At 60.8% G+C, this 20,458-nt stretch overlaps 1 protein-coding gene across 2 annotated transcripts in view; it reads left to right on the top strand.

The window, feature by feature from the left end:
* The first annotated feature begins 1,585 nt into the window (after positions 1–1,585).
* The window catches only part of AHRR (aryl-hydrocarbon receptor repressor), a 70,734-nt gene continuing 51,861 nt past the window's right edge, over positions 1,586–20,458 (top strand). Inside the window, exons 1-3 of one of the 2 annotated variants that reach the window (XM_046000603.1) lie at positions 1,586–1,694; positions 9,463–9,535; positions 17,213–17,394. In XM_046000603.1, coding sequence (XP_045856559.1) covers positions 9,474–9,535; positions 17,213–17,394 — 244 coding nt within the window. In that variant the 5' untranslated portion in view covers positions 1,586–1,694; positions 9,463–9,473. Of the gene's footprint in view, positions 1,695–8,626; positions 8,646–9,462; positions 9,536–17,212; positions 17,395–20,458 lie in introns of those variants that run through there. The other variant, XM_046000604.1, reaches the window with a different exon arrangement.

Below are 20,458 nucleotides of genomic sequence, written 5' to 3'. Positions count from 1 at the left end.
TCAGCGAACGCTTTTATTTTTTTAAAAGATTTTATTTATTTGACAGAGATCACAAGTAGGCAGAGAGGCAGGCAGAGAGAGAAGAGGAAACAGGCTCCCTGCTGAGCAGAGAGCCCGATGTGGAGCTCGATCCCAGGACTCTGAGATCATGACCTGAGCCGAAGGCAGAGGCTTTAACCCACTGAGCCACCCAGGCGCCCCAGCAAACGTTTTTATGAAGATCGTATTTATTTATTTGAAAGAGAAGAGGAGCGTGTGGGGGGAGCAGAGGGAGAGGGAGAAGCAGACTCTCCACTGAGCAGGGAGCCCGATGAGGGGCTCGAGAGATCATGACCCCAGTGGAAGGCAGCCACCTAACAAACCGAGCCCTGCAGCGCCCCAAGGCCCACAAGTTTGAGCACCTTCTCTGCAGTAGGCACTGTATTCTTCCTGGGTAGAGGTGAACAGACCTGGAGAGTCTACCTGGTCCCTGGCGGTGATTTCAGGTGCGGTGTGCACCAGGGAGACAGAGCAGGCAGAGGAGATGGATGGTGGTGGCCTCGGTTTGCTGTGGGTCTTCTCTCTGACACAGAAACAGTTTGCTCTCCTGTGAGTATCCAGAGAAGAGCATTTCCCTGAGGGGACAGTGAGTGCAAAGGTCCTGAGGCATGCATGCTTGCTCATTCAGAGGACATCAGTGACTCCAGGAAGAGAAAGATACTGGGGGCTTCTGAGGAGACGGGATTTTGCTCAGAGCCTGGTGGGCGCCCTGGAGGAATGCCCTTGGCTGCGATTGTGGGGGCCAGCGCAGGAGCCCCTACAGGGCTGCAGGGATGCGCGGTGGGGCTTGCATGAGGGGCTGATCCCAGAGACTACCCGGGGCCTGCACGTGGGATGGGGGTCAGGCCACCCCATGGCAGCCCGGGTGAGGACTGTGGCGCTGCAGCGTCTGGGGCCGCTCAGGGGTCGGGCGGAGACCTCAGGTTGTCAAGCCAAGATCACTGGGTGTCGGGGTGGTTCCAGGTCAGGACGCCTGCTGGAGCAGGGGCGGACCCTACGACCCTCCGCCTTAGAGGACAGGGAGCGGCCGCCCGAGGTCCAGGGAGGAGGACCCAGCCTCTCCCCGCAGGTCGGCCGGGCAGGTCGTGCGCTCCGCGCGCCCGTCTGGTGGACCCTGAGAGTCGCGCGAAGCTCCGGGTCAGCGTGTTACAGCATCTTGGAGCCCGTACAGCCTCGTGCTCCTTTTGATTCCCGCAACAGCCCCGCTGGAGCCCCGGGGCGGGAGACGCTCTCCTCCCATCACCTGCTGGGTCGGCCCGGCCAGCGAAGCCTGCGCCCCCGTCTCCGGCCCGCGGGCAGGTGCGCGCTCGGCCCTGGCCGGCGCAGGTGGGTGGGGCGCGTGCCGGGGCGCTGGCCGGGCGGACGGCGGGACAGCCCTCGGGGGCCCCACGGCCACCGCCGACCCGCGCGAGGCGCACGCAGAGCCGGAGGGCGGCCCGGAGCGCGGGGCGGGGATGCGCGCGCGCCCTGCCGCCTCCCGCGCTCGGTCGGCCCCGGGGCGGGGCGGGCTCGCGTGCCGGGGTGGGGCGGTCCGTGCGCGGCCGCCGCGGGTCCCCGTCCCGGAGATGCGAGCGCCGGCAGCCGCGCCGCCACAGCTCCCGGCCCGGGCGGGCTCCTCCCGCGGGTGCGCCTGAGCCTCCGCCGCGCCGGCCCGGGTAAGTGTCCCCGCGCGCCCCGCCGCCCCGCTCCGCCGAGGGGCTCCAGCCAGCCGCGCTCCCGCGGGGCGCCGGGTCGGGCGGGTGGGTGCGCCCCTAAGAACCAGCAAGGGAAGAGGGAAGCGGGTCGGCCTCGACGGCTCACGGCCCCGCGGTGTCTCCCTTCCCCACCAGCCCCTGCCTGTGACCCACCGCCCCGGCCCGCCGGGCTAGTTCTGCCCTCCGTCCGGTGTCCTTCAGAAACTTCGTGGGCAGATGCTGCGCAGGGCTCGGCCCGGCCCCCGCGCCTTCCACAGGGCGCCCGGCGGAGGAGGGCCAGGGCTGGGGGCCGGGCTGGGGCGCACAGCCCCGCGCCCTCCTTCCCGGGGGTGCACCAGGCTTGGTTCTCACACTCGGGAAGGGCGGAAGGGACCGTATTCCAGGAATTCGCTCGGTTTCAGTTAGCCGCACCAAGAAAGTTTCCTTTTTTATTTCCCCGCCGCCCCCAAAGTCTTAATTTGAGTGTCCCCAAATCCCCGATTGTGGGGACTCTGTGAGTGGCCCTGGCCATCCGTGACTTGCTGGCCGGTGTTCCCACTGTGACTCAGCTGGGGAAGGGGCTGCTCACAGGGCTGGTGACTGGTCAGGGTCAGAGATCAAAGGCCTGGGGCAGCTCTTTCCTGGGGTCCTTCCTCCTGCCTCTTTCCAGGGCGTTGGAGGCGTCTCCCCTCTTTGGGAGTGTACAGCGACCTTCAGCCTTGGCTGCCCAGAGTATCATCATGGCATGGGGTGCAGGGGTAGCCCCTGTGACCTACACATGGCCTCTGTTTGACCAGCCACAGCCCGCCCTGGAGGGGTTCAGAACGTGAGTGTGTGCCTGGGACATCTGTGCCCAAGCTCTGGGTCCTGGAAAGTTGTGTACCTGGATTTCTGGCCTGGACAGCAGCTGACTCCCCCTGGGGGCGCTCCAGGCGGTCTCTGGTAGAGGCGGGCCCTTAAGCCTGGACAGCCTCCACCCCGCGTCGGCCATTAGGCTTCTGCAGGCCCCTGGAAGGGAGCCCCGTCCCGGCAGCAGCCCTGGCACCGGCCATTAGGTGGAGACCCCGTGGTGATGAGCCGGCCGCCCCCATCGTGGTGAGCGGCGAGCAGGCAGTGCAGCCCTCCCACAGGAAACCGCGTCGCTGGCGGCGGCCCTCCGGCAGTCCGTGCCTGGCATTCCCTCATTTAGGCACAAGGACTCTGAGGCGGATTTGGAGTTTGGACCCAGAGCCCTGGTGTGCTCTCACAGCAGTGCATGCCCATTAAAGGTGCTCCACACCAGCACGGAGCCCCACGGGGGCCGTAGGCTCATGACCTTGAGGTCAAGACCTGAGCGAGGTCAGCGTCAGATGCTTCACCAGCTGAACCCCCAGGAGCCCCTGGAGAAAGATTCCTCTGTAAAAGCTCAGGTTTCTCTGAGAAACCCAGTCAGCTTAGAGCTCGGCGGGGAAGGGAGGGCCACCAACCCCCTGCAGGTCCCCGTCTGCCTCCCAGCCCAGCACCGTCCGTGGCTGCGGGGGGGACCCTGGCCCAGGCCAGCCGCAGGCCGTGGAGGGTCTCCTGCCCCCACTTCCCAATGGGGTGTCTGCCGCCTGCCCCTGAGGCGGAGACCTGTGTCCTGGGGGGCGTTGCTTCCAGGAATTCCGTCTGTTCCAATGGAGGCTTCATCTTTGTGAGGAGAATGCACAGGTATTTGGTAAAATGGAGCAACCCGAATGCCGTAATGTCCTCCTGTCTGTAGGATTCCCAGGGCGGAAACCTCAGCAACCATGGAACCCAGCCTGGTTTTCCAGCGAGGCCTGTGGCCGTGTGTGTGCGGGTGGAGGCGCAGCCCCTTTGATCTCTTCCACACACACCCCGCGGGGTACCTGCGACTGTTTACCTGCCCTTGTACTTCTGACCATAAACTGTTTCGAGGTTTGTTCTGAGCACTGAGATGGAGACACCAGGGACTTCTTGGTTTTGTGGGGCAGAAGGTGCGAGGCTGTGGAGTGGGCCCTGTCCCGGTCCCTGCGTGGAGGAGAGAGCTTTGGGTGAAGGGGTGAAGGGGTCAGGGTCAGCTGGTGCAGGAACGGTGCTGGCCCCCTCCTCGTCTTCTCTGTCATCTGCCCACTCCCACGCCACCCCTGCCCCAGGCTCAGGGCTCATCCGGGGAACGGTGGTGCTGGGGATGGGGTCCCCTTCACTTTTGACCTCACGGGGGACTCTAGGTTGCTGCGTTCCTGGCCCCTCCTGGGGCCTAAGCTGGGGCCAGGCCTGGGATGGCTTTACTCCCGGCCTCCAGCCACCGAGGGTCCGACCTGGCTGCCCGGAGCAGGGCAGGTGTGGCGGCCGTGGCCCAGGACGAGGCTGCGAAGGCGGAAGCGTTTCTCCTTCGATTCCTGCTCCGGCCTGCAGCCGCCGCTCACCTCCCCGCACACGCCCCAGAGCTCTCCTGCGCCCGACTCCTGCTGCGTGCCCCGGCGAGCCGGAAACGTGCGTTCAGACAGTCCGGCACACGGACACGCACGGCGTCACTATTCACACCATCCCCCACGCTCGGAACCCCCCTGCCCGCCGCGCCCCTGCAGCTGACGCCGCTGTCTGTTCCCCGCGTGCAGATGCCCTCAGATGGCTGCGGTCGCTCCCGCCACTGCCCCCGCTAGTCCCTTTCTCAGCACCCCAGAAACTTCGCCTGCGCTCGCATGTAAACTTGGGTCCTGGGTTTACCCTCAGGTCGAAGTCGCCAGCGCAGATTAGCCTTTTGAAAGTGTACCGTTCGGTGCGGTCGCTTAGTACATCCCAGAGTTGGGCGCCTCCCGCCCCGTCTACGTCCAGAACGTCTCCTTCAGCGCAGACAGACGCTGTCTGCCGGTGAGACGGTCGTTCCCGTTCCTTCTCCCCCGCCCTGGCGGCCGCTGACTTTTCTGTTCTCTGGTCCCTGCTGGTGGCCGAACCAGCCGGGCGCCGGCAGCCGGGCCTCCCGGACGGTGCTCACCCACGGGCGGCCTTCCGGTCGTCCACACGCGCGGCTGCTGCGACCGCCCATGCCGTGTGTGTGCGCGCGTGTGCGTGTGTGTTTTCAGTTCTCCTGGGCGCACGGCCAGGGGTGGAACTGCCGGGCTGCCTCTGTCTGCCTCTCGGGGCGCTGCCATGCCGTCCCCTCGGCGCCGCGGCGGGCGGCCTCGCGGCCTCTGCAGCACCCGTCGTTTGCCTTTGCTCTGTCCCGAGCCGGCCTGGGGACGGCGGCCGCCCTCTCGCTGCGGGTTCGGTGGCGTCTCCCCAGCGCTGGAGGACACGGGGCCCTCCCGCGCATCTGGTCACCGTTCGCGTGTTTTCTGTGGGGAAACGTCTGTTCGGGTCCTTTGCCCATTTTCCGTTGGGCCGTTTCTCCTTTCGCTGCTGTTGGGTTGTCCGAACTCTTCATACGTCTCGGACAGTAGACAGCAGGGGCGTGATGTGCAAACGTTTTCTGCTGTTCTGTGCCTGGATGGTGTCCTCTGGAGCACAGGTTTTAAAATCTGGCAAAGTTAAGGTCATGAAGATACAGCCGCGTGTTTATCAGTTTTACCTCTCACACAAAGGTCTTTAACTAATTTTGGTTAATTGTTCACACGGTGTGAGGCAGGGACGTCCGTTCACCCGTCTGGGGACAACATCCTTCTTCCCCGTCGAAGGGCCTCGGCATGATAGGTCTCTGTTCCTATGCCACGTTTTGTTTCTTTTTCATGCTTTTTTAAAAAACTTGGCGCCGCAGTTTCCCCACCCCTCACCTCCACACACGTTACAGACCCCACGACCCGTGGTCATCGTTGTGTAAACAACTGTCTCTCAGACAGCTGGACAGTAAGAGCAGACCCTGGGTTGGCACCCAGCGGCCCTCCTTCCCGTGCCTCCTGTTCCCTTGGGTGGACCCGTGTTGCCATCTGGTATCGTTTTCCTCTGGCCTGAAGACACCCCTTCGCATGTCTTACAGCCTGGGTCAGCTGGTGAGCGAGCCTTTCAGCTTTTGTGTGTTTGGAAAGGTCTCCAGCCCTTCGTTCTGAAAGCTGTGTTCCCAGGGTGTGGAATTTTAAGACGTGGCTCAGCCGTCTCTGTGCTTCTCTGACGCGGCGGCTGCCATCGTCCCACCCGTGTCCCTTTGCACCCGGTGGCTGTTTTCTGTGGTGCCTTTTACGATTGTTCTCTAGGTCCCGGTTATGAGCAATTGATGACTGACTTTGGTGTAATTTAGTGTTTCTGTGCTGAGACGTTATTGATCTTCTTGAATCTAAGTTTACAGTTTTCATTATGTTTGGACAAATTTCTGTCCGATTTTTTTCTGCCACCTCTATTCTCTGGAGCCCCAGTCGCACACATAGTACACTGAAACACGGAAGAATTTCAGTTCTATTTTGGCGCTACTGGAAGCGGTACTACTTTTTAAAACCCTTTGTTCTGGTTGCTCATGGCTAGTCTCCAGAAGCACACTTGACTTCTGTATATTGTCCTCTTACCCTTCGACCTCGCTGAACGCAATTGCTAGAAGAGATTTGTCTCAGCAAGCTTCAGGGATTTTCTGTAGGTACGGTCACGCTGTCTGTGAGCAGGGTTCTGTCTCTTCCCTCCCCAACGTTACGGCGCTGTTTTCCTCATCTCGCTGCCCTGTCGAGGACGCGCGCACGGTACTGAGTGGGAAGCGGGATGAAGGGCCTGTGGGCTCCGGGAGGAGCTCGGTTTTCGTGGTCAGGTGTGACGCTCGAGTAGGCTGTAGAAGCCCTGCATCGGGGTCATTAAGCTCCCTTCCAATCCTTTTCTTTGTCAGATACTTTTTTGCATGTAGGAGATGATCATATGTATTTTTTCATGAGTTTGTTAAAGTAGGGAATTGCAGTGACCAATTGTTGGATGTTGAAGTGGCCTTGAATTCTCGGGTAACCCTTGCTCACCATACCGTTTGGCCCTATTCGTATTGCTGGTTACATTCGCTAAGATCTCTAGTTTTCTTGGAATGTATGGTTTTTGGATCAGAGTGATGCTGAACTTATAAATGAATTATCAATTTTTGATTTTATTTTCAATTTTCTACCAGAGGTTGCAGAAAATTGGTATTATTATTTTTTTTCTAAAATTGGTAGAATTTACCAGTGAAACCTCCTGGGCCTGAGTGCCTTTTTTTGTTGTTTTGGTTTTTATTTGAAATAGATGTAGGATCAAACAGTTGTTGTTTTTTTTTCTTGAGTAAATTGGGTAGTTTGTGTGTTTCGAGCAATTGGTCGATTTCACCTCAATTATTGGATTTGTGGGGTTAGTATTTGTCTCTGTGTTTGGGCTACCACAACAAAAGCTCATACTGGGGTGAAACAACACACATTTATTCCTCATAGTTCCGGAGGCTGCAGGTCCAAGACCCAGCTACTTGCTGGTTGGTTTTGCAAGCTTCTCAGGTGCTTTCCCTGGTGCGACCTGAAATTGGGCCCTGTTTGTGGAGGGCGGGAGAGACCAAGAACGAGGCAGCCACTCCCGGTTGGAAGGTGACAGTTTTAGTAGCCCAGAGAAATTACGCGCAAAGGCTTGTCTTGGGTGGCAGAAAGATGAGTGGGTCCAGTATCCACCGGCCATGTCTTAAGGCATCTCTGTAAAGAGGCCTCAACTAGGCTCAGTCACAAGTATCATGTACATCTCAAGACTGTCCTTGGAGCAGCTGCCGGGAGCAGGGAAGGCGAGTGGAGCCCACATCCAAGGAGAGGGGAGGGGGCATGAAGAGCTTCCTAGAACCCAGGTCTGGCTCACAGGTCAAGTGGCGGTCACGTCTTCCCGACACTGCTGATCTGGTTTCCAGCAAGAGCTCTCTTCTTGGTCGCAGTGACTCCGTATGCACAGTGAAGAGACAGCCCTCGGGTCCCTTCCTCCTCTTATGAAGGCCACAGTTCTAATAGATCAGGGCTCTGCTCTTATGACCTCGTTCAAGCCGGCGCTTTCCTCAAGGCCCCGCCTCCGCTGCAGGATTAGGGCTTCAACCTACGGATTTGGGGTGGGGGAGACAGGTAAGTCCACAGTTGTACACTCTCATTTTCATTCTGTTTCTTGACCTGGCTGGAGGGTTATCCATTCCATTGATCTTTTCATAGAACTCACTTTTGGTTCATCGAGTTTTCTCTACTTCTCTGTTTGTAGTTTCATGGATTTTTTCTTCTTTATTATTTCCATCCTTCTGCTTGATTTGGATTTATTTCCTCTTTTCCTAGTTACTTAAAGTAGAAGCTTACATTATTTGAGATCTTTTATTTTTTCTCACATAAGTGTTTAATAATATCACTTTCATCAGAGTATTGCTCAGTGTCCCCCAAGATCCGATATGTTGTGTTTTCATTTTCATTCAGTTCAAAGTGCTTTCAGTTTCTTTGAGATGTTCTCTTTTCCCCGTGGTTATTTAGAAGTGGATTGCTTTCCAAATATCTGGGCATCTTCCGTCTATCTTCCTGTACAATCACATCATTGTCACAAAGTATACTTTGTATGATTTCTGTTCTTTTGAATTTGTTGAGGATTGTTCAAAGTCCAGCATTTGGTCTATGCTGACGAATGTTCCATGTGCACAGAATGCGTGGCCTGCTGCCGCTGCGTGGGGCGTTCCGCAGATGTCCGTCAGTTCAAGTCTGTGACTGTTCACGTATTCTAAAGCCTTCCGGATTTTTGGTTTACTTGTTCTATTGATTACTGAGAAAGGAATGTTGCTGCCCCCGGTTATAGTCCTTTTTCTGCTGGGTCTCGCAGGCTCATGCGGACCCCAACGCCTTTGGTTACTGTTACGTGGCGTGCGTTTTCATGCCCCTTATTTACCTGCTTAGGTCCTTATACTCGAGGTGTGTTTCTTATATTTAAAGCACATTCGGGACCTACTTCGGATATTCTCGTGACTCTTCACACTCAGGGTGGACATTCTGTGTTGACGCCCCCTCTGCCTGAGGCCAGGTGAGGGCTCCTAAGCTCCAGTCCAAGTCTGTTGGCCCAGGGACAGGCCGTGCGTGGTCACTGCACGCTGGTCCGTAGGAGGCTTGGGAGGGCTCGTACACCCTCCCTGCATGGAAAACCAAGACTGTGGTGCCCTCCCCAAGGTGATGGCTGAGCCCGCCAGCCTCAGGGCACAGATCCTGGGCTGGTCCTTGGGGACCTCCTCTTGGATCCCGGCGCCACGTGCAGCCCTGCCGGCGGAGGCCGGAGGGTGTGTTCAGCTGGGCTCGGGGCAGCCATGGGCCAAGTCCAGGGCCGTGGACTTGAGTGGGAGATTTTACACACGAAAGAGGAAGGCTGTTGGCTCCGAAGGACAGGGCCCTACCGGGGAGGGCTGAGAAGAGGAAAAAGACCGGCCACAAACGCCACCAAGCAAGGACGCACGCAGCCCCTCGCTGGAGGAACAGCCCCCTCAGAACCCCGAGGCCGCAGCCGCTGTGTGGCCCCGCGGCCGTGCGTCTGGCCCGTGGGCGCCCGTGGAACGGCGTCTGGCTCCTAAGGACAGGCTCAGGCCGTTTCTCTACCGAAAGCTCTTTCGGAACCGACTGGGCCGTGCATGCTCCCCGCGCCCTGCGGCATCTTCCCGCTGAGGGAAACAGGCTGTGTGGGGTTCACACGGTGGGCTCTGCGGGTCACCTGGTTCGGTTGCTGATGCCGGGGGGGGGGCACCCCGGCGAGCAGAGCAGGCCGGGGGTGACGCCGTGGCGTGTGCGGCTCTGGGGATGGTGCAGGCCGGGCCTCCTGGACATAACCTGCGTACGCTCCTTCTCCTCCCCAGGGCCAGAGACGATGATCCCGCCGGGAGAGTGCCTGTACGCCGGCCGCAAGCGACGGAAGCCCGTTCAGAAACAGTAAAGTATCCCGTCTAATGCTTCTGCTGCGCGCTCGCATGGAGGGGCGGGTCTGCTCCTCGCAAGGAGCGCCGGACGGGACGCCAAGAGCGAGGGCAGGTCGCGTGGGGCCGTCGGAGGGGCGCGAGGGGCTGGGGCCACAGCACGGAGCTGTGTCTGCAGTCGCGGGCTCCCTGCAAACCCGCAAGCCCGCGGCGCCTCTCTGGATGGCTCTGGGCCGCTTTCCCCACTTGGACTAGACGGCGATGTCGGCGCGGAGGGTCGCCTCTGGCCAGCAGTGCCCATGGGGGCCTGAGACGTCGGACGGTTTTCAGCGAGCGCCACGTCCCTCTCGGCCGCGGAAAGCCCATGCGACCGACTCAGTGTGCGCCTTTGACCCTTGCCCGGGGGCCTTCAGGAGGCTTGCAGAGTAGGGAGGGGGGACTGGTGGCCCTCACTCCCTGGACAGGGTCCCACTGCTGGCCCAGGGGCACTCGGGACACTCGGGCGTGCGGTCTGCCGTGGGGGCGGGCATGACGGGGTTTGGAGCTGCCCCACTGTGCCCCCGCTGTGCCCCAGGGCTGCCCCTGGCTCCTCGGGCGGGTGTCCGGCAGCAAGTCCCACTGTTGGCCTCTGTGCATGTGTGAGACGCAGCTCTGTCCAGTGAGCGCACACGTGACGCAGCTCTGTCTAGTGACTGCGAGGCCCCGAGTGCGGGCTGCACCCTCCCGGGGCCACTGAAGCCGGGCCTGCGTCTCTGCGACCCAGGCTGCCCTCCCTGCCCCCGGGGGAGCGCAGCTCTGCGAGAGGTCCAGGACGGCGACCACGACCTGAGGATGCGGGGAGGGCTCGCGAGGCGGGTCTCAGAAAGTGGGCATGTCCCTGAGGGGGTCATGCGGAGCCGTGGGCCTGCCCGGCGTGCGGCAGAGAGTGGGGCGGGAGGCGGAGGGCGGCCTGCACCTGTCCGGGGTCCAGGGAGTGCGGCTCCTGCATGCGGGACAGCAGGGTCCCCGCGGCTGAGCACCTGGGCCTCACGACACACCGTGCTGGGTGTGCCGGACCCTCCAGGGCGAGGGAGCTCACGTTCCTGCTTTCATTGTGTTTGTTCTAAGAACAGGGTCTCAGATAATGAGATTTTGAGGCATTTATTATGGAGTAATTCGTCTGAGCTACTGATGTCCTGAAGAGGTCTGATGCTCGTCCCGTTCGAAACGGGAGCCCCAGCAGGCCGCTCCCACCCGTCACTGCCAGCCGCCCCGGCGGTGTCTTGGGAGCCCGTCCCGAGAGGCTCCTGTGGAAAGCAGCAGGTCCGGACACACGGCGTCCGTTCAGGGACGGCGTCCGGCCCGCTGTCCTTCGGTCTGGTGGCACCCGGTGACGCCCAGAGCCGCCCGCGTCATTTTGCGGCTTAGCTCCCCCCGGGCGGCCCCCACGAGCGCCACGCATGCCGGCCTGTTCGTGTGGGGACCACCCTTCCCGGCGCCGCCTCTGGGCTGTGTCTGGATGAGCAACTTGGGGGAACGGGGGCTCTCCCTTGGGCGGCTCGTTCGCCGCGCACCATGCCCGTGGGGGCTGTCCGCCCTGGGACTCCTGGCTGCAGACCCCGCACGGCCACACCTGCCCGGGGCTGTCTGGGTCACTCCCCTGGGACTCGGGACACAGTGAATGACACAGACATGCGGAGGGGCACACCGCCCACCGTGGGGTGAGCGACGAGCCCCGGCCTCTGACCTGGGAGACTTGTGCTTACTCCAGCGCCCACAGAGCCGCGGCCCCACCCAGACCCCAGACTGGACCCCAGACTGTCCCGCACGCAGGGCTGCTCTGTGTGGGGGTGCGGGCACTGGGCACGGTGAGGGCGCTCCAGCTCTGGACATGCCCGCGTGCTTGGCTCTGCTGGAACACGCCTCCTTCCGGCCCTGGGCCGGCGCTGTGTTTCAGACTTGGGTCATTTTAGTTCACGCTCTCCCCGTAAGCCCGGTGGAAACCCTACCTGGATTTCCTTTCCCGCGAACTGTGTTGGTCACTTTGCTCATTTCTCTATTGGATTGTTGGTGGTTTTGTGCTCCTTGAGTCTTAGGGCTGGTTCTAGACTAGAGACACTAGCTCTGGGTCTGTTTCAAGCACTTTCCTCCAGTTTTGATTTTACTTATGTGGAAAAATTAATTTATATGAGCTTGATTTATTCATCATGTCCCTTGTAGCTAATTAATCTTACGTCGAAGTTTGGAAGATCTCCCTGCTATAACCTTATGAAGGAATTTCCAGTATTTTCTCTAAACTTTTTTGGGTCCCTAATACATATTTTAAACTTTCAAGCTCTTGGAATACTCCTGGTTTGTGGTTAGGGTCTGAGTCTGTCTCTTCTCTTCCCACGACCACGGCTTGTCCCCCAACACTGTTAACAATCGCTTTCCTCCTCGCTGGCTGGGGAGGATCTTGGACCGTTCAGCCTGGGGACTGGGGGGGTGGGTCACCGACGAGAGACCAGAGGCCACTTGGACAGTCGCTGGGTGTTTGCACATGGACCTGCCTGACACGCGCACTCGGACTGGCTCTGCGTACCGGGCGCAGGAAGCAGCATCTGGCATGTCTGTGTGTCCTGACGGCCGCCGTGTCCATCTGCACCAGGGCAGCTGCTGGCGGTGTGCTTGGGAGCAGAACACCTCTCTCGGGACACGTTTTAGGGAAACTGGAGGCCAGACAAGTTGGTTTTGATGTCTGTGTGCAGGGCACCTGGGACATGAGCCTGCGCCCTGCCAGCTCTGGCCGCACCGGCTGCTCCGTGGCCCATGTTTCTGGCCACGCCAGAGGGCCGTGGGGCTGCAGCTGGCCCCGTCCGCTTCTGGGATGGTCCATGGTGGGTCTGTGCGTGCCTGTCTTCTCTCCTGGAAGGGGTCAGCGATGGAAGCTGTGGAGTGTGGGATGAGCTGAGGAGACGCACAAGTGCCTGGTCCTGGCTGGGAGCCCTCTCCTGAGAGGCCCGTCGGGCCGGGGGCTGGGGAGCTGGGTACGGAGGCCGTGGGGAGACCCCATGGGGGTCTGCCTGCTCTCGCCAGGAGCTCCTAGAGGGGTTTGTGGCTCGCTCTTTTCTCCTTGCTGGAACTGGGCATATGTACACGCAGTCTGGTGTGACATGCAAGCCCCACGACATCCCCAACCCCGAATCACAGCTCCAGCATCCTGCAGCCCGCTTCGTGCTTCGGGAGTTTTCTGTAAATGGAATCATGCACCTCGGTCTCGAGCCTCACTGGCAGCTGGCGCGCCCCAAGTGTGCCCCCATTTCCCACCGAGCAGGGCGGCCGCGTCCAGACGCCCTGTCTCACTCCGTCACCTGCGGGCCGACGCTCTGGGGCTCCCAGGTTTGGGCCGTTACCAGTGAAGGTGCTGTGAACGTTTATGGACGAGGCTTTGTGTGCAGTGGGATTTTCGACTTCGACAGCACAGGCCAGTTACTTTCAGGGAACCACTGCGCTGCTCTCCAAGCCTCTGTGCCGTCTGTGTCTCTGTGGGCTGTGGCCCGGCCTCCCGAGGCTCCCGTCGGCCCTTCCCGAGCCCCAGGCGGAGCTGCGCGTCCTTCATGGGCTGATTCATCACCCACATTTCTTCTCTGGTGAAGTGTCTGTTTAAATAACTTGCCTTTCTTCATCTTGGATTTTTTGTCTTCATATTGAATTGTAGAACTTCTTTATGTCTCCTGCGTATAAGCTATTAGGGACACTTCGCCCAGGCTATGGCACCCTTCTCATTTTGCTGTCTGTCCTGTTGTTTTTTACGTAATCTCTACACGGAAGCCGGGGCTGGAGCTCCCAGCTGTGGGATCGAATCCTGCACACCCGAGCACGAGCACCCAGGAGTCCCCTTTTCATGTTCTCGATGGGGGTTTTCGAAAGACATTAAACGTATCGATGGGGATCAACTCAGCAATTTTTTCTTTTACGACTTTGAGCGTGGATGTGTCTTCTGAGGGTCCCGGGACTATCCCAAGGTCCCAAATATGCTTCTGTTTTCCTGTCAACTTTCAGAGGAGGCTATAGATTAGGTCTGTGACCCTCTTTGAGTTGATTTTGGGGAGTCGTGTGAGGTGAGGGCTGGTGCTCACCTCCGTTCACGGGCGTCCGGTTCACCAGCCCCATTTCCTGAAAGGACTTTCTTTCCCTATTGAACTCCGTAATGTCTTTGTCAAATGAGTCAGCCAAAGGGAAGTGGGTTTGTTTCTAGACTCCCTGCTCTGGTCCCTGACTGCAGACTTCTGTCTTCCTGTAACACGAAGCCATCTTGAATGTTGTGGATTTAGAAAAAGCCTAAAACCAAAAGGACAGTCCTCTAATTGTTCGTCTTTAATTGGCTTTCCTGGTCCTTTGTGTTTCCATGTGCGTTTTAGGATGAGCCTGTCAGTTTCTGGCAAAAAGCCCTGCTGGCATCTTAACGGTGAGCGCGTTGAACCCTCTGGGAGGTTGGCTGGGGGCTCCCCCGTTCTTTCAGGTCAGATCTTTTGCTTCCATCGGAGACAGCGGCGGCTCTTTCTGCCGCGTTCTGTGCTGCTGATGGCCCTGGTCTCTCGTCCCCCGTCCCCTCCTGCTGAGTCCCTGCCCAGGGACTTGGCGCTTCCTCCTCGGGCGCCTGGGCCTGTGCCTGAGGCCAGCCTGGCAGGGCGCTCCCCCTGAACGTGGGCCTGGGGTCGGAGGGTTCCCGGTCTGGCCCCCGGGGCCGGGGAGGGGGCTGGTAGAGACGCATCGGGGGCAGCCGCGGCCATGAGACACTCTGAAGGTGCCCTTCCGGCACCCGTCCTCCAGCAGGCGCCCCGTGGGAGTGGGGTCGGGTGGGAGCCGTCACCACTCAGCTCATTCTCGGGCCAGGCTGGATGGAGGCTCCCCCCCGCCCCCAGCCCTCCACACGTGACATTTCAGCGGGGCCGTCTGGCCGTCTGCCCGTCTGCCCATCTCCCACGGCCTCCCCTCTCCGACCCCCACACCTGCCCTGGGTACGGCCCTGTCTCTGGGGAGACCTTGGGTGTCTTTCACAGACGGTGGCGGGGGGGAACTTCTTCCACCAGCAGGCACTGGCCCTGCTGAGATGCTCTTGGTCCCCAGGTCTCCTGCCGGTGTGCGCTGAGACTGGCTGCATAAGGGATTTGGGGCAAGTGCCTCACTGAGGAAGAAAACCAGCAGAAAGTGAAAAGACAATCAGAGACATGGGCAAAATATCTGTAAATAGCCCAGCGGTCAAGGACTTGCATCTGGAACATAAAGGACCCCGTAACCCAACATTGAGAAGACAACCCGGGGCAGCGCGGGGGGCTCAGTGGTTGAGCATCTGCCTTCGGCTCAGGTCATGATCCCGGGGTCCTGGGATGGAGCCCCGTGTCGGGCTCCCTGCTCAGCGGGAAGCCTGCTTCTCCCTCTCCCTCTCCCCCTGCTTGTGGTCCCTCTCGCTGTGTCTGTCAGGTAAATGAATCTTTAAAAGAAAGACGGAAGGAAGGAAAGAGAAGAGAAGAAAAGGAAAGAAAGAAAAAGACAACGCACGGAAATATGGGCAGGGGACTCGGGTAGACATTTCTCCAAAGACGCCTGTGGGAAGACGCTCTGCATTGCTGGTCGTCAGAGGAACACAGATGAGGCTACGGGAGATGCTCTCCCTCCGGGGCAGCAGCCGCTCTGTGGGAGAAGGAAAACGACGTGTCACAGAGGAGCCGGACCATGGGGGCGTCGGCGGGACAGCTGCCGCGGCCCGAGAGCGGAGCGGGCTGGGCACCCTGACCCGGCTGTCCTTCCAGGCCTTGTGCCGCGAGAACGGGAACGGGATTCGCACACAGTCTTCGTTCGAGGGTCTCTGCGGCTTTCCGGACGGTGCCCTGTGCCCGTCCTCTGGGGAACAGGGACATGCAGTGTGGTCCGTCCATGCCGCCGGGAGGGGGACCCACGTCCTGACCCGTGTCACACCACAAGTGGATCCAGAGACAGGACGTACATGGAAGATGCCGGACACAAACGGTCCCCCCTGTGGGATTCCAGGTGCATGAAAGCTCTGGGACTGCAAGCCATGGAGACGTTCGGCCGCTGGTGGTCGCCAGGGGCTGGTGGAGGGAAGATGGGGAGACACCGGTGAGTGGGTGCAGGATTTGTTTGGGCGATGGAACGGTTTGGAACTTGCTAGAGTTGTGGCTACACAGCGCTGTGAATGTCCATTTTGAAGTGGTTAGTGTTATGTGAATTATACCTCAAAAAGACAAAACCAAGGGGCACCTGGGTGGCTCAGTGGGTTGAGCCTCTGCCTTCGGCTCAGGTCATGATCTCAGGGTCCTGGGATCGAGCCCCACATCGGGCTCTCTGCTCCGCGGGGAGCCTGCTTCCCCCTCTGCCTGCCTCTCTGCCTAGTTGTGATCTCTGTCTGTCAAGTAAATAAAATCTTTAAAAAGCAAAAAACAACAAAAAAACAAGAACAGAAACGAAAAGAGGGACAAAGATGTGGCCTGGGGCTGGAGCGACAGACTTTCATGTGTTTTCTGTGGTCTGGGCCCTCAGACTCTGCAAAGCAGGTTAGTGCTTGGGGTCTCCTGACGGACAGACTGTTCGACCTCTCCATCCTCGTGACAAGTAGGAACTTTCGGCCAGAAGACACTCCAGCCCCTAAAAGCAGCAGGAGCCCTCACGCCAGCCAGGTGCCATGCCCCAGGGAGGGATGGCCCTGGGAGCCAGGCCCCCCATTCCCGGACCTGCCGGCGGCCCCTCCCCATGCCGGCTACTGACCCGACTCATTTGGCTTCAGAAGCTTTTGTGTGCGTGATATTGACGAAGGGCCTGTAGACGCTGCTTCCGTGAGGAGGGAAAAGGGTCAGACGCAGGGGACTGTCATGCCGGGGCCTCAGACAGGCAGGTGAGGGAGCTCACTGGGAAGCGGCTGGGGTCTGGGGTCATCTCTGTTCCGTGAGGGGGTGGTGGGCAGGGAAACCGGGGCCAGGGGAATTCGCTCGTGGGGGAGAGCGGCTCCATCGTGGGACCCAGGGCTCCAGCCACCCCCCAGCGGCACAGCCCGTGACCTCACGGGCTCCGAGGGGGGAGCGGGGCGGGCAGGCTGGCACCCAGGCGTCCTCCTTGATGACTCTTTCCTCCGACCCTTTCTGCCCTGCGGCCGGAGGGGCTTGTCACACCAGCACCGTGGGTCCTGACAAGGTCGTTTGCTGAATCAGCACGTGCAGCCCGGGCCGGGTCCTCCTCCCGCTTGGGGGATAGTGCACACAGAGAGGTCAGGGAGTTTGCCGGGGCCACACAGCTGCTTGCGACCGTGCTCCCGAGAGGCCTGCTGACTCTCGCAGTCCCCGCTCAGTGATGCGTCCCCCGCAAGCTTGTGTGCACAGGGTCAGGACACTTTTTTTTAAAGTTTGTATTTGTTTATTTGTCAGAGACAGAGCACAAGCAGGATCTTGGGGTGGGAGAGGGAGAAGCAGGCTTCCCGCTGAGTAGGGAGCCCGACACGGGGCTTGATCCCGGGAACCTAGGACCACCTGAGCTGAAGGCAGACGCCCAACCCACCAAGCCACCAGGCGTCCCAGCATCAGGAGACTTTTGTCCTTCTCAGTACCTTTTTCATTGAGAAACTGATTGCACCATAAGGTCACTTCTGGGGACGGGTTTGCAGCTCACGGGTGACGGACGCTGGTGTGGAGCCCCGAGTCTGACTGTGCATGCTTCCCCACAGGAGGCCGGCCACGGGGGCCGAGAAGTCAAACCCTTCCAAGCGGCACCGGGACCGCCTCAACGCCGAGCTGGACCATCTGGCCAGCCTGCTGCCGCTCCCTCCCGACATCGTGTCGAAGCTGGACAAGCTCTCTGTCCTGCGCCTCAGCGTCAGCTACCTGCGCGTGAAGAGCTTCTTCCAAGGTAGGCCTCTCGCCTGCACCCACATATGCCCGTCTGGGAGTCACCTGTGTCCTCTCCTGTGCCCACGTGCTCCCAGCTGGGTGTCACCCGTGCCCATCTGGGACTCACCTGGGTCCCCCCACTTTGCTGGGACGGGCCAGTTTGCACCCCTGTCTTCGGGGATGAGTCAGAGGAGCGGTCACTGAAGGCTGAGGAGCCAGAGCGGCCCTGCGGGAGGGGCTTCGGAGGGCCAGGCAGGTCTGCTTCGTGGGGCAGCAGGATGGCCCCGAGCTCAGGAGGCCACGTTCCCCTATTAGCTGGCGTAGCTGTCGGGCGGCCAACCTTCCGTGTCATTGCTTCACGTGTCCTGGGGCTGCTGGGACCCTGGGCGGCCACCAGCCCCTCTGCTAAGGGGTGCCTGGCGTGTCAGACCCTCGCCGCCACTGTGTGGGGCACTCTCTCCCAGCAGATGCTCTAGGCCAGGCCTTCTTCCCCTGGGGCCTGGCTCAGGTCCTGGGGGAGTAAAGGGACTGTCCCCACCCTACTTCGGAGCCTGTGACTGTCGCTGTCATCTCGAATTAAGTCTGAACTTCTTACAAGATCGTGACTTACTCCGTGTCTCTGGGAGTCAGAAAAATGAATGAGTGAAGCGGTCAGGGTGGGGGTGGCCTTGGGAGCGGGGCCGCGGCCAAGCTGAGTCTGGACTGAAGACGTCGGGGTCAACCTCTGCACAACTTCACGTCGCTATGCAAGATGCCTGGGGCTGCAGTGAGGACCCGCCAAGGCCCTGGGCCGACGTGAACCCTGGTCTGCCCCACCTCCCTCACGTCGGGGAGCGGCTCGCAGTGTGACAGGCCAGGCCCGGACTCCTTGTACACCCAGACGTGGCTGAGGGGTGACTCAGCCGCTTTGTGTTGCCGGCCCCCAGGAGAGGGAGGGCAGTTTCCTGAGGACTCAGCCTGTCCTCAACCCCGACTTCCTCTGGAGACCGGCTGTGAGGGAAGGTGAGGGTCTGTGGAGAGCTCCGCCTGGTGCGTACAGCCGGGCCCCCCCGTGGTCTTCATTTCTCTTGCAGAGGGGGAACCCCAGATCCTCTGACTGCGGCCGGCCTGAGAGCCTGCTCTGCACGGGGCTCCCTCGCACCCTCCACTGATGTCCCAGCATCTGGGAGCCCACTCATGTATGCCCTCGCCCTGCTCTGCGCCGGTCGCCAGCCGTGAGGGAAAGGCCACCTGCCCTGGAGGGGAGGCCGCCCACATGAGGCTGGGTGGCCATCGGGTCTGCTGGGACGGGGGTGGTCCTGGGGGCTGGGAGCCAAGACGTCGGCCATGCCCAGGACCCCTCTAGGGCAGCCCCGTTCCCCTGGGCCCCCGCGCTTCCCCGTGCTACCTGCATCTTTCGTCCCTGACACGGGCCTGTGGGACTTCCCACGGCCCAGGCCTGGGGTTCACCCAGCTCTCAGCCCAGGTCAGTCCTCCTCACTAAACCACACACGTTTTCTTTGGGTTAAAAGGGTGCCAACCAGGTGTCCCTCACCCAGACGTCCACGGCCGGTGGCAAAGACGTAGTCTGGGGGGTGGCAGACAACGGTGGGTGCCACAGGGTAGGGGCGGCCCTCAGAGGAGGTCACTAGGAGGCTCTTGTGGGCTGGTGGACTTCTCAGGAGGTGAGGGGCAGGTGATCTGCAGGCCGTGCTGAGGCGGCCCCCACCCCAGGCTGTCAAGTGCTGGGCCCCTCACTGCCAAGGTCCGGCATCTGGGTGGAGACTCCTGGGTCAGGGCCCCTTCCCGGGGGACAGAGGGATTCTGTTCCCCTTCCCCAGTGGCGCTGGGGGATCCCCAGGCCCTCAGGCGACAGTGCCTGGTGCCCTCCCCTGGCCTGCACCAAGACCCCCTCGTGGCTTTCTTTCCTCTGTGGGGAGCTATATGCTGGGCAGATTTCTGTCCCGCAGCCTCCATACCCACGGGCTTTGGCGTCCTCCCGCCGGTCACGTTCACCACCACGTGTGAATGCTGTCCTGGGCAGCGTCCACACGTCTGGCTCCTGCCTCTGTCTGGAAGCTCTGGTGTCTAGGGCTTGGGGTTCTCGGTTGCCCTCGGGCTCAGGTCTCCGATGGGCCAAGAACACCAGTACGTCAGAAGGTGGTACCACACTGCACTGTCAGGTGGGACGGTGTCCTTCCCAGCTTCTGCGCTCTGAGCAGAAGTGGAGAGCAACAGCTGCTCGGGGGCTTGAATTACTTTCTAAAATGAAAAGTCAGCTGTCACCCAGCCAGTGGGACCTCCAAGTGGGGCTGAGCCAGCTATGGGCTTCTGGGAGACGAGGGGCTGTGCCCAGCTTTCTGTGCCGGGGTGGGGGCACTGTCCGGATGTCCCACGGGCCCCTTCTCGTGTCCCCTTGGGGAGGCCTCGTCCCCATGCCCAGGGCTTTTGGCGGTCCCTCTCAGGTCAGATTGCTGGGGTGACTTGGGACGTTTTAGCAGCGCAAGAAGGTCTGTGACGTCAGGAGGGAAAGAGGCGAAGTGTGCCGGAGAGCCCGGGTCTCCAGACCAGCCTCGGTGAGGGGCTTCCAGCACCACTGGTGACCCCAGCTCCCCCTGAGGCCCGTTTGGACAGTGGGGCTGGGTTGGGGGCCGCGTGGGGTGGGGCTGGTGGCTTGCCTCCTCCCGCTGGCACAGCCTCGCCGACCTGACCTCCTGCCCGGGCGGTTGGGGACCGGGTCACTCTCCTCTGGACGGATCTAGCCGTGCCAGCCAGGCTGGGTGGGCTCTTTCCAGTGTGAGCCTTCTCCCCGCCCTCGTCTAGGGCTGCGGCAGGCAGGAGGACTGGCGCTCGGGTCGGGTCCGGTCGGCCGCTTCTCCTCGTGGTCCTGTGCCCGTGGTAGCTGTGGTTTCCTACCCTTCTGGTTCAGAGCAGCCGCGGGCAGAGAGGCGGGGGTCCAGCAGGGTCCCGTGGGGTCAGCATTGCCAGCAGGCAGGCTCGGCGGGGAGCCGGGCGTCTTCTCCTACACCTGGTGCTCCGTCCTCTCCAGCTGGTGCCTGGCACCCGATTTCTCAGCCTCAGGTGTCAGTCGGGGCCTCCAGCCT

Source organism: Meles meles, chromosome 3 (genome assembly GCF_922984935.1).
Source record: "Meles meles chromosome 3, mMelMel3.1 paternal haplotype, whole genome shotgun sequence".
Lineage (NCBI taxonomy): Eukaryota > Metazoa > Chordata > Mammalia > Carnivora > Mustelidae > Meles > Meles meles.
The sequence above is the reverse complement of the archived record's forward strand: the minus strand, read 5'-3'. Positions and strand labels throughout refer to the sequence as shown.